Source organism: Tupaia chinensis, unplaced genomic scaffold (assembly GCF_000334495.1).
Source record: "Tupaia chinensis unplaced genomic scaffold, TupChi_1.0 Scaffold000366_1, whole genome shotgun sequence".
In the NCBI taxonomy this organism is placed as follows: Eukaryota; Metazoa; Chordata; class Mammalia; order Scandentia; family Tupaiidae; genus Tupaia; species Tupaia belangeri.
In genome coordinates this window covers 1,515,983-1,529,764 of record NW_006159863.1, presented here as the reverse complement: position 1 = coordinate 1,529,764, position 13,782 = coordinate 1,515,983, and the positions used below count along the sequence as shown (strand labels likewise).

General features: G+C 49.0%; 1 protein-coding gene across 1 annotated transcript in view; it reads left to right on the top strand.

Moving 5' to 3' along the window:
- The window catches only part of LOC102480281 (L-gulonolactone oxidase), a 34,220-nt gene that overhangs the window by 17,477 nt on the left and 2,961 nt on the right, over window positions 1-13,782 (top strand). Inside the window, exons 7-10 of the mRNA XM_006153224.3 lie at window positions 8,333-8,440; window positions 9,636-9,712; window positions 12,038-12,187; window positions 13,126-13,290. Of these exons, the coding sequence (XP_006153286.1) occupies window positions 8,333-8,440; window positions 9,636-9,712; window positions 12,038-12,187; window positions 13,126-13,290 (500 nt within the window). The remainder of the gene's footprint in view (window positions 1-8,332; window positions 8,441-9,635; window positions 9,713-12,037; window positions 12,188-13,125; window positions 13,291-13,782) is intronic.

The window sequence follows — 13,782 nt, the reverse complement described above, 5'->3', positions numbered from 1 at the left end:
CATCTGCATAGATGGAGTTGGAGTGATGTGAGCATAATAGACCCAACATGGTTAAGATGAAGATTATGGGCTTTGGAATCAAATAGATTCGACCTTTACTGCTGGTTCTGACACTTCTAAATTGTGACCTTTGACCACTCATTTAATCTTACTGAGCCTTAATTTGCTCATCTAACAAGAGAATTAATAATGCTTACCTTACAGTATTAAATCTGAGGATTAAATCAGATGATACACATGAAATATCTAGTTCAGTGTTAAACAGACCCTCCACGGGAACCAGCAGTTAGTGTAATGGCTATGTTGCTGGACTCCCACGTAGTCGACCGCGGTTCACGTCCCGGACCCGGTGGCTTAAAACTCACACCGGGCACGTGTGCGTGCGTGCCCAAGATCCCGAGAGGAGAATGGAGGAGAAGAGATTGCGGCGTGACCATCCCCTCTGTGGGGGTGATTTCTTGCTTTCTGTCTCTATGTTTCTCTCTGTCTGTCTGGTGAGCGCACGTGCTCTATAGCAAAACCCTCTCCAAAAAAAAAAACAGATCCTCCACTGCCCCCCTCCATGGCACCCAGTAGGTGCTAAATGGAAACTATTATTACCTAGCACTTGGTCTAAAAATTCTTACTACTGGAATTTCTTTTTATTTTCTTTTTAAAAATTAATTTGTTATTATTATTATTCTTTAACTTGGTATAGAGCATTTGTACTCACCAGACACACACAGAGAGAGAGAGAGAGAGAGAGAGAGAGAGAGAGAAGTGAGAAAGCAAGCCACCAGGTCTGGGACTCAAATTACAGTCGGCCATGTGGGAGTCAAGTGCCTTAACCACCACACTACCTGCTGGCCCCACCACTGGAATTTCTAATGCACTAAACTGTAGGGCAAAGGCTTTAATCCAAAAGGGCCCTTACTCAAAGGCATTATTTGGTGGAAAGTCCTCCCAGAATTCTCAGCAGGTGGCTGGGAAAGTGATTCCATAGCTCTAGGCTATCCAACATTAACCCCAGCAGCACCTATGCTGAGTCTGCACAGGACATTGCACGGGTCATTTAGCAAATGAGCTGCCTGATGCCTTGGTCTAAGAGAGCAGGATAAGTCCAGGACAAGGGCATCTCAAATAATTGTTTGGCAGTAACAAGGCAAGGCTAAGCCAAGGAGCCTCATGAAGACTGAGACAGGGGGGAGAACACTGGAATGAGGAGGGATGCAGATATCCACTGGTCCACATGACCCTGCCTGGAGTCATCCCCAGCTCTGAGCTCTTTTTTTTTGGAGGGGAGGAGGGAGGTTTTTGCTATAGGGCGCGTGCACTCGCCAGACAGACAGAGAGAGACAGAGAGACAGAAAGCGAGAAATCACCCCCTGGGGGGGGTGGTCACACCACAATCCCTTCTCCTCCATTCTCCTCTCAGGATCTTGGGCACACACGCACACGTGCCCAGCATGAGTTTAAGCCACCGGGTCCAGGACTCGAACCGCAGTCGACTACGTGGGAGTCCAGCGACATAGCTATTACGCCAACTGCTGGTCCCGCTCTGAGCTCTTAAAGGCCACTTTAGTTGTGCCTCAACCAGCCACCATCCCCCAGACCAGTGCTAAGTGGCTGATCTAGGCCATTCATTCACAGGATTTAAAAGCATTCTACAGTCTGCCCAGTGCCAGGTATACTGATTGAGAGCTACAATGGGGAGAGCATTTGGGAGCTGAATGACCTAGGAAATAACCCCTACAGCCATGAAAGAACATTCTGAGATTCCTTTTAGTAACTGTGAAGATGGAAAAGAGACTTTCTTATAACCCTTATGCCTCTGTTTTTCTTGGCCTTTCCTTTCCCTATTTCTCATGAGGTGAATCACTCCATCCTGGATGTGGCAGGGAACCTCACTGAGGTGCAATCCAGGGGTCCTTCTCGGGCCTATGCTGAACAACTCGATGGCCCTTTCTTCTTTCAATCACCCCTGGGGAGCCTGCCTCTCTCCCCCTGAGCAGCTATCAGCATCCTCTCTGCCTCTCAGTGCCCTCCTACTATGGATTGACTACAAAAAAGGTAATAGAATCTCCAACTTTCCTCATCACTGCTGCCTCCAAATGAAGTACACCAACTCTTCTAAACTAAGGAATTTTTAATGGATGGGAAATTATGGAAATGACATGCAAGGGAGGTTACAGGACACCCCATCCTAGTCCCTACTCTGAGGTTAAGCTTATGTGCTGACATAGCTGGTTGAAGGCACCATAGTTTTGGAGCTGAGCATCCAGGACTGGCAGCTAGTCAGCCTGCCTTTGGGGTTTCAAATTGAAGGCAGTGTCCAGTGAAGATGGCCTGCCTGGAGCTGAAGAAATAATTCATGTCAATCACTAGACCCAAAGAAGCCTGGCAGAGAGGACCAAGACAAAGACCATGACCGAGAGCAGCAATATAGGAAGGAGGTTTGGAAGAGGCCAGGGTACAGTGGTCATATCTGGAGAGGCACCCATGGGGCTGAGATGTAGAGCCAAGTCTATTGTCTTAGGGTATATGTTCAAGAGACAACTAGGATGAGGACTCAATCGCACTTAGCAACAGAGTGTGGGGGTGAGGGAGTAGGAGGAAGGAGTCAGGAGTGATGAAGCTACCACCAAGAGAATCTAGGAGGCTCAACAGGTACGGGGGACCAAGTTATTAGTTCAGTTTTGTAACCTGAGTTTTGAGGTACTTCAATGGCATTCCAGGGGAAGTTGGCTTTGAAAATCAGAACCTCTGGTGGGGCCAGGACTGAAAGTATAGATTGAGGGACCAGCAGTTGGCATAATGGCTATGTCGCTGGACTCCCATGTAGTTGACCATGGTTCGAATCCTGGATCTGGTGGCTTAAATTCACACCAGGCACATGTGCATGCGTGCCCAAGATCCCGAGAGGAGAATGGAAGAGAAGGGATTGTGGTGTGGCCATCCCCCCTGGGGGGGTTAGTTCTCACTTTCTCTCTCTCTGTCTATCTCTGTCTTTCTGGTGAGTGCACACACCCTATAGCAAAAACCTCTCAAAAAAGAATAAAGTAGGGAACCAGCAGTTAGCATAATGGCTATGTCGCTGGACTCCCACGTAGTCCACTGTGGTTCGTGTGCCGGACCCGGTGGCTTAAAAACCTGTGCGTGGGCGTGCGTGTCCAAGATCCCGAAAGGAGAATGAAGGAGAAGGGATTGCGGTGTGACCATCCCCCCGGGGGGTGATTTCTCGCTTTCTGTCTCTCTGTCTCTCTCTATCTGGCAAGTGCATGCGCCCTATAGCGAAAACCTCTCAAAAAAAAAAAAAAAAAAGAAAGAAAGAAACAAAACAAAAAAAAAGAAGAAAAAATATAGATTTAAGGGTTGCATTAGTCAGCTAGTGCTGCTTAATGAATACAACAACCTGAGTATCTTCAACAATAAACATTTATTTCCTCATTGTTTGGGAAGCTGGAAGTCCAAGATCAAAGTGTTGGAAGGTTTGATTTCTCTTGAGGCCTCTCTCCTTGGCTTGTAGATGGCCATCTTCTCCCTGAATCTTCACATGGTCTTCCCTCTTTGTGTGTCTGCATCTTAGGCTTTTACTATTATTTTATCTCTTTTTTTTCTTTCAAAGTTTATTGACCTAGTTCTTCCATGAGAAAGAGAGAGCGAGAGACAGGAACAGAGAAAAAGAGATAACAAGATAGGCATCCTCAGCAGAGTCTTCACTTTATGATCCAGTCCCAGACTCAGTCAGCCTGATCATGGGCATGTGTCTGTGTACCCATCACACACAAGGAGGCCCCAGGGTATAAGCCTGGCTTCCTCCCACATGGACCCAGCCATTAAATCACTGCACCACCATCCAGTCTCCTCTCCTCTTTTTATAAAGATATCAGTCCTCTTGGGTTAGGTTCCACCCTGATGAACTCATTTTACCTTGATTACTTCTTTGAAGATCTCATCTCTATAGACACATTTTGAGGATCTGCCAATTAGGACTTCAACATAAGAATTTGAGGAAGCAAGGAGTCCTCATCCCTCTTGGCAGTTGATCACAGGAGTGAATGAGATCATCAGGAGAGAGTGGGTGTGGGTGATAAGAGGGCCCTAGCAAACAGGAGCATTCAGTGAATGAAGAAACTGCCATAAAGAGATTAAGATTGGGACCAGCAGATGGTTACATCACTGGACTCCCACGTGACTGACCACAGTTCGAGTCCTGGACCTGACAGCTTGAAACTCACACCAGGTGTATGTGCATGTGTGCTTAAAATCCCTAGAGGAGAATGGAGAAGGGGTTGTGGCTCTACCATCGCCCCCCGCCCCCGGGGTTATTTCTCGCTTTCTGTCTCTCTGTGTCTCCTTCTTTCTGGTGAGCACACATGCTCTATACCAAAAATCTCTCTCAAAAGAAGAAGAAGAGATTAAGGTGAAGAGACCAAGGGGGACAATGAGAGAGGAATGAAGACAACAGGAGAGGGAGAGAGGTCAATGTCATGGAGGCACTGGGTGTTGAGTATCTATGACAGAAGAGTCAACAGTGTCCAGTGCTGCAGGGAATTGGAGATCAAAGCCAGGTCTGATCATGAGGCAGCCACAGCTGGCCTCTGTGAGAATGACTGTAGTGAAGCACTGGTCTGGTGAGAGGGCAAATGGGCATCACAGGTGAGGAGGATTTGAGCAGAAGAGACCACTTTCAACAAGGAAGGGGCTGTAATGCTGCTGAGTTATTGAATCTATTTTCCTGCTTCTTACTTGGGTCAGAATTTATTCATTTTTAAGGTCTAGGTCAAATGAATAGACATAAAGGGATTACTTCTTTTTTGTTGGAGAATTGTCTTTGAACTCATGCTGCTACTAAGATTTTAGAACTGAGTAATGGATGGTCTTATGGTACCTGGCCCTTCCTTTTTCTGCTCCTATTTGACTTGGTCAAGATGGCTGAGATTGATGACAGCATAGTATTGATTTTATTAGAGTCTGATTTGGAGCTGCTTTCACCTCCCTCTCACCCCAGCCTAACACACACACACATACCCACATGAGAGTGCATGCACACACACATACCCACATGTATGCACATGCACACACTCCCATGAAACAAATCTGTGTGCACACACACATGTACTAATGAGTGTGCATTCACATACATACATGCACTTAAACACCCACACTCAGCAGCCAACCACCTCTGTTCAGAACTCATTGCCTGCTGCTCATCTCTTAACACAGACATAACATTCTTGACAACTCAAAGTACTCTCATGCAATGGGCTATTATGAAGTTTCCAGTTTCTTTGACTTTGAAAGGCTGTGATGACATGCAAGAAATAGCAATTGCAATCTCCTCCCCTAAAAAGACAAAGTAGATGACCGCATATATGTGCGTGCACACACAGTTGCCAAAACTCTCAACAAGGTGATCCTCCCCAGCCTCCCAGTCAGCCAGCATCACAGGTGCACACGTGCTTGCTTAATGTGTTCAGGTCTATTGCAGGTCTGAACCCAGGCCTCCTCTGTAGTTCTAGCATCATGCAGCAACATCCTACCACCTGTGCCACCAGGAAGCCAAGAGCCTCAAACTCTTGGGACCTTGGTTTCTTTGTCTTTAAAAAGTGAGATCAGATAAGATGGTCCCAGAGGTCTCTTTTAGCTCTGATATTCTGAAGCCAATCAGTGATTGCATGTAAAATTGTCTCCCCATCTCCCCACCCTGGAGACAGAGGGCCATCTCTCATGTTGGAGCATCTGCTTCTCTCTGTTGCAGCAACTAATGAAAACTCTCAGGTCTTCCTGAGGAGGAGCATGAACCCAGTTGGGAATGTCTTCATGCTTCCCACTGCTGACTCCAGCTCATCTGGTGAGGGCTTAGGGAGCATGGTTTGCTCCTCCCCCTGATCTGTGAGTCATTGTGTCCTTGACAGATTTTCTTACCCCCAAAGTGGCTATTGTCACTTTTCCTCAAGCACTGCAGGCTACTCGAGGGTTTCCATCAGTCCCATCGCCAGCCACAGGCCATAAATAAGGACTACCACAGGGTGGGTGGCATTTTCAGTCCTGTGATTTACTGCCAGAAGTATGTGCAGTAATTGGCCCCATATTTAATTTGCTTTTGCTCTCTCTACTCAGAGAATCATTTAAAGGGCATTTGCAAGGGGTCGAGAATGCTTGGGCAGAAAGGAAAGATGGCTAAGATGAAGATAGAAAGACACAGCACAGGCCTTGCTGTCCTCAAAGGAAATGACCCCATGGAGGAGGAGGAAGGGTAGACTGAGGAATCAGAAAATTGACCCTTCAGCAGTTTCTTCTCACTTCTTATGCTTGGGATATTTTCCCTCTAATCCAAAAAGTAATACTAATTGCACCTAACTTCCAGGCACACGAAGGCTCTCAAAAACAAATGGGAAGGGACCAGCAGTTAGTTTAATGACTATGTTGCTGGACTCCCATGTAGTCGACCGTGATTCAAGTCCTCGACCCGGTGGATTAAACTCACGCCAGGCATGTGTGCATGCATGCCCAAGATCCTGAGAGGAGAATGGAGGAGAAGGGATTGCGACGTGGCCATCCCCCCTGAGGGATGATTTCTCTCTGTCTCTCTGTCTCTCTCAGTCTTTCTGGCGAGCGCACACACCCTATAACGAAAACCTCTCCAAAAAAAGAACACATGGGAAGACTGCAAACCTTCCTGTCCATGCATTTATATCTGCTCTTGGTTTCTTGCCACTAGGGAGTTCTCGGAGAAATGCCCCTGGTCACTGGAGCTGCAGACTTGTTGTTTCAAGGGTCTTAAGGCCTGGTCTAAGATGCACAGCCTTGGACTCTCTTTAACAGGGTCTGTTCTCTCCACAGCCAAGCCTTCTAGGTTGGCTAGTTCTGGGCCACAGAGAGGCATGTGAGAGCTGCAGGAAGCCAGGACAAAAGAATATGAGGATTGCTTCCTGTACATGAAAGTGAAGTTTGGACTCAGTTCTTCAGCAGATTTTTTTTCTTTCATATTTCTTTTCTTTCCTGTTTCCTTCCTTAAGACTTACAGGGGCTCCTCCAGTGCCCAAAGCATCAGCAGACCCATTAGGAGGCTGCGTCTCCAGAGCCAGACCACCTGGGTCTCCACTGACCTACAGCGACTTTGCACAAGTCCTCCCCGTGCAGTGAGATGAGAGCTCCACTGTCTTCATGGGCCCCTTGTCAGGATTAAAGGGAACCCTTGGTCCTTACTCCCCTTGAAAGCCCCAGAGACAGAATCTCCAATTCCTGCTCTCTCTGATCTTTTTTGAGGTAACAGGTCTTCTGTCCCCTAATGAGAGCATGGGTGAGCTGTGGGATCTGAATCAGTGCTGGGCTTTGCAGGCTGGATGTGCTGGTTGTGCCTGTCTCACTCACGAATGCCGTCACCCCCTCCTGATTTTACCCTCTCCCTCTTCCTATTGGGTCAGTTTCCAGAGGGCGGAGACATTCTCTGAGGCAGCTTCTGCTCCTCAGGTTCACAAAGTATATAGTCGTGCTCAGTCCAAGGGAGCTCAGGGGCCAGTTAGGAACTGGTTTAGGGCCAGCAGGTGGCATGGTGGTTAATTAAGGTGCTGGACTCCCACATGGCCGACCACAGTTCAAGTTTTGGACTGGCAGCTTGAAAATCATGCCAGGTCTCTGAGTGTGTGTGCCCAAAATCCCAAGAGGAGAATAGAGAAGAAGGGATTGTAAGCATCCCCCTGGGGAGTGATTTCTCACTTTCCCTCTCACTGTCTCTTTCTCTCTCCCTGGCAAACACATGTGTCCTATGGCAAAACCTAAAAATGAACGAAGGTTTAAAACCTGTCCTGTTCCTGATTTCCAGTCTGTGGGATGCAGTCCCTCACTGGTCTAATTCTACACTCCCCAATACCAATTCCATAAAATGCATCTCAGTACGATTTCTGAATGCTGTTCAAAGCCCTGTTATGGGAAGGGGTCATTCTTAGGCTGCAAGGCATGTTGGAATCAAGGCTTCAAGGTGCAGGGCGGAGCAGCCTGTGGCATAGTGATTAAGACAACTCGATCCCACATGGCTGACTATGCAGTTCAGGTCATTGACCCAGTAGCTTAAAAAACATACCAGGCACATGAGGATTGCTTCAAGTCAGAATAATAAGAAATCACTTCTGTTCTCTGAGCTAATCAGGAAAGTCAGCATGTAAGTGGACTATCTTAATGCCCAGTGTATTTTTAGACTCATCGCATCCTGTTCGGCAGTGTTCGGACAATATTAAGTGTTTTCTTTTGAAGGGGAGAAACTGAGGCACATCCAGGCCCTTTCTTCTGGTACTCCCCATAATCTTCCTGCGACCAACGCATTCTCTCCCTTTTCCTCCTGCCGAGTCAGGTCCTTGAGAACCTGGACAGCCATCTGGAGAAATCCGAATATTTCCGCTTTCTCTGGTTTCCGCACAGCGAGAACGTCAGTGTCATCTACCAGGACCACACCAACAAGGTAGCTACATGGCATGCCTGGTGTCCTGGGGCAGGTGTTGCTGGTGACACGCATGTGTCCTCCCCATCCTCTCACAGCCCACCATCCACATGTGCTTCAGCTCCTGGAGTGGCCGACACTTGTTATCCCAATGATCTCTGAAATGGGAGAAGATTTCGGGGAGAACGACACCGAGCATGAAGGGCATAGCAGAAAGCCAGAGAGGAGAGTAAGGAAGGGGGCCCAGTGGGGGCCCAGTGTGTTAGCAAGTGGGGAGGAATAGGGCTGTAGTCATGGCATGGCCTAGACGTAGAGTGGGGGATGCTGAGAGCAGAAGAGCAGGCAGGACTGGGTAGAATAGATCAGAGTCCTAACTAGCTGGCCTACTGCTCAGAAATCATCTAATACATCCTACCTTCCCTCTGACACCCCATCTTCTCCACCTTCAGCTGTCCAGTTGAGAGACCAGTAGTCTCTTCTCTCCCCTACCTCCTTAACAAGAAGGCTGCTTCTCAGCAGAAGAAAGCAAAGCCATCACTTGGACTGAATGCTGATGGAGCCAGTCAGACAAAGGCCACACGTCTAATATGAAAAGGAGTCTGGGGTGGGGTTTATGAAGGCCAGCTGCTGGACACCTGGCTCTGGGCTGTCAACAGGAAGGACAAATACATGTCTTCATCTTGTGCAAAATAAATAAGCAGATACATGGGCCAGCCCATGATGTGGTGGTTAGGCGGCTGGATCCTACATGGCCAACTGCATGGATCCAGTAGCTTGAAGAACATGCTGGACATGTGTCTGTGGGTACCCAAAACCCCAAGAGGAAGGAGAGATGAAGGAGAAAGGATTGTGGTGTAGCCATCCCCCCAGGGGCTGCTTTCTCACTTGACTGCTCTCTAGCTCTGTCTCTTGCTGACCAGCACACACACCCTCTGGTAAAATAAAAATAAATAAGCAAAAAACAAAACCAAGCAAAAATGAAAAATGAAAGAAAGGAAAGAACACATAGATAAAGAGGCATGAAGTTGAAGAGGGTGGGGCATGGGAATTAGCTGAGTCATTGAGAAGGATTTCAATGGATGTAGTAGATGGGGCACTCTTATTTCCCCATGAAGCCATTCCTGGGGTGCATCTCCCTCTCAGGGGATACTGTGAGGCACAGGTCAGGGAGCATCTCAGCTCTGGCCCTGAACTGATGACAAATTCTGCTTCCCAGCCCCCCTCATCTTCCGCCAGCTGGTTCTGGGACTACGCCATTGGATTCTATTTACTGGAGTTCCTGCTCTGGACCAGGTAGGAGTGCCCTGAGCTGTCGAGCAGTGTGTTACCACACCATGGAGGCAGCCTCGGTCTTCGATTTTTATGGTGCCTTTGATGTGCAGATATATCTAATTTTAATGTAGTCCAATGTCTCTCTGTCTCTCTAAAACAAAAATGCTTTCCTAAATATATTTGACATTTTTTCTAAAGTTGTAATGGTACCTTCCCAGGTGTATCTTTAATATTCCTGGAGTTACTTTATGCTTATTGTGAAGTAGCAAAACAATTTCAGTTTTTTCAGTGGATAATGGGTTCCAGTTTTCCTGGTACCGTGTATTTAATAGTTTATTTTACACTGCAGAGCTGCCAGGACTCCTGTCCCATACACCAAGTTTCTGGATAGGTGGGTCTGCTCCTGAGCCATGTGCTTTTCCTTGGTTTGGTTTCCCCACTGCCCCACCCCAAATCAGACTGTCATAAACACTGTACTTAGAAGGAGGCTGATGTCTGCTGGAGGAGTCCTCCTACCAGGTTACTGCTCACAAGTATCTTGTTGCTCTTGCTCATTTCTGGAATTTTACCTTGAGCCTACGTTCTGGCCTGTCCTTCACCCCTCCATTTTCCTGTAATTCTCTGTGTGTGGTCTGTGACCTGAATGGAAAGCTGGTAGGGGGCTGTTTGCGATAGCAAGAAGCGACCTATTGGATCTGGGCCGGCCAGTGAACCCAGCCTGAAAGCCATCGCTCTGTCCAGATTATGGATTGTGGGTGAGAGTGGAAAATGCCCTGTCAGCTCTCTCTTCTGGGCCTCAGCTTCCATCAGGGCAGCTCGACAGCTTTATGTGCGTGCGTCTGTGGAGTCCGAGCTCAGGGAGCGTCTGAATAAATTGGTCTTTAAATTAGAACTGCCACATCCTGACCCTTGGTCGGATGCTGCTAGAGCTTCACAGCCTCTGAGCTCTGCCCACATGGCTCCACTTAGCAACTTCTGGAAACTGTCCCCAGCTTCATCCTACAGTTCTGGGCTGTTCTCTGGCTGTGTGCTGAGGGCACAGGAATGAAAATACAAATAATGGAATGGGTAATCAGTGGCCAGGCTAGCCTCTGTCACCAGAAAGTAACTGCCTTGAAGGACGAGTTTCCATTCTCTAGTGCATTCCTGGTGTGTACCAGCTTGTACCCAGATCTGAGTGCTGAGAAACCTGGGCAGTTGGGGACAGTGGAAACAGCACACACTGTGGATTCAAGTGGGCTTGGACTCTGATTCTCACCTCGTCACTGGCCAGCTGTGTGACACTGGGTAAATCACTCAGCCACTCTGGGCTATGGTTTACCCATGTATAAAGTAGAGCTGGTAATAATGACGAGGTTGTTGGGAGGATCCAGGGTCAAGTCCACACGAAGGACCTTCACTAGATGTCACTTTCCTCCCTTCTCATGATGACAACAATGGCTCCTCATGCTCGGTGCAATGCTCCAGACCCCTGATGTCACCTGTACCCCCACAGAAGGTGCTCTCAGAAGCTGGGATGGAATTATAGCAGGCAATGAGGTGATAGGGATGGATCAATGGACAGGCCTCTGGGCAGGGAGAGGGAAGAGCAGCCTCGCCTGTGAGTCCAGAGAGAAGAGGCTGTCTGGTTCCTGGCAGTGCAGGCCTGCAGCTCTCAGAGCGGGAAGCTTATCTATACTTTACCAGACCAAGAAAATCACCAAAGCCAGGCTGAGCCTTTCCATGGCATCTTCAGTGGCCCCAGAGGAGATCTGAGCTCAGGAGATGACAAGGGTTCTACTCAGCACAGTCCTCAGCCACCTTGGCTCCTGCAACCTCTGGGCAGCTCAGTGCCCAGGCCCAGACTGGCAGGAGTTGAGTTCCTAAGTGAATGACTGGGCAGGCCTCTTCCTGAGTGTCCCCATAACAAGCCTCTGGACGTTGTTCCCTTTGGCCCCAGCCCCTGCCCTCAGGGCCTCTGGCTGCAGATCTGAGGTGACCTTCTCCGCAGCTGCCTTTTAGTCTCTGGGACTGTGGCCTGCAGCCCAAGGTGCTCCCCCTCCCCCCGACACGCAGAAGCCAGCGGACATGGCCATTCAGGGACACAACCTTGCACCATCCAGCTCCCTGGATAATCCGCCCCTCCCTGCAATATCGGGATTCCCTGTGGGAATTTCCAACTTATAGAGAAGGGATGAAGGGGAGATAGGTGGCAGAGTATGTGGAGAACGAGGCATTGATTTGCAAAGAACTCCACCCCATGCCTGGCTCACAGCTGGCATTCCATAAATGCTGAGTATTACGATGATTGTGCATCCCCCACCCACCAACCCAGGCCGACTCCCTCCTCCGTCCTGTGCCCTGCAGCACCTTCCTGCCATGCCTCGTGGGCTGGATCAATCGCTTCTTCTTCTGGCTCTTGTTCACCGGCAAGAAGGAGAACAGCAACCTCAGCCACAAGATCTTTACCTACGAGTGTCGCTTCAAGCAGCATGTCCAGGACTGGGCGATCCCCAGGTAGGTTCCACCCCACGGCCAGCCTACAGGTGGTTCAGAAGCTGGAGTAAGCAGCCACCGCCCTCGCCCTAAACTCCCTGTGAGCCGTGCTTGATAGTGGCAGAGAAGTTCCCTTCTAGCTGGTCCTCACTGTGGGCCTTTCAGACAGAGCATCAGGTCCCTATCTGCAAACAAGGCTCCAAGTTTCATTCTTAGTGGGCAGCAGGACCACAGGCTTACCTCGTGTGTCTGAGAGAGATTCTCTGCCCTTCAGGGGAAACCAGTCCCTGAAGCCCCTCCACCTACACGCCTGACTCTCTCTAGCCATGTAGTGGGCAGCAGCCAGGTTCAGTTTGGAGCAGGGGCCTCCTGGCAAGTCTCTTGTCCATCTGAAAGCCCATCCTTGTCTCCAGTAGCTTAGTCAGCAGCACCCACCCAGCACCCTGCATTGGGTGGGGCCCTCTGGAGAGACCTAAGGATGGGTCAGAGTCCCCATCTTTCTCTCTAAATCCTCCCTCTCTGCCTCTTTCTCCAGGGGAAGGAGGGTGGTTCTGGTGCTTGAAGACTGTGCTACTGTGTTCAAGGGTCTGCCCCTGCAACTCTGCAGGCAGGAATATTAGAATAAGTCAAAATATTAGAATCACAGTGACTTTATCCTGTGGGATAAAGAGAGGACACCTGGGGACGTGAGACAACTATGGCCAGAGATCTGTGGGGAACCCCCGACTTATCAGAGCCCCGGGGAGCCAGCAGTAGGGGGACCCTCAGGAGGCACTTCAGAGGCTCCACTTCCATGGGAAGGCTCCTAGCCACGAGGAGCAGGCCTCTCCAGTGCACTGGGCATGTCCAAGGAAGGTGATGCCCTATGAGTTGGGAGCCCAGCAGGGACTTGGGGAGGGCCCTTACAGTTCCTGCCTGCCCTGAGGGCTGGATTCTGTCCCCCTCTGGGCTGAGCACAGGGAGAAGACCAAGGAGGCCCTACTGGAGCTGAAGACCATGCTGGAGGCCCACCCCAACGTGGTGGCCCACTACCCCGTGGAGGTGCGCTTCACCCGAGGGGACGACATCCTGCTGAGCCCCTGTTTCCAGAGGGACAGTTGCTACATGAACATCATCATGTACAGGTGACAGCTCATTGAGGGTGCGGGTGGGTGGACCTCTCAACCTCCATCTTTCTTTCTTCTTTTTTTTTTTTAAAAAAAATGTATTCATTGCAATTATTTTAATTAAAAAAAAATTATTGATGTTGACCAGAGAGAGAAGAAAAGTGAGAAAGCAAGCTGCCAGGTTCAAGACTCAAACCATAGTCAACCATGTGGAAGTCCAGTCACATTAACCATACACCACCTGTGGGTGCCCTCCTGCCTTCTTTCATTGTGGTTCATATGCCGCTTTCTCTGGGGGGACTTCCATGCACCTGGTAGCAAGAAATTGTATCTTTCTCCCTTGGATCCAACAGCACTTTCTCTCTGAGGGCACATGGCATTTCTGGTCTCGATTGTGTTGATTTCATTATTACTACTCATAAATAGCATCAGCAGAAATAGCTACCACTTATGCAGCTGATATTATGGGTGACCGAGTCCATCAAAGACTTTGAGGCCAGGTTTAAGTTC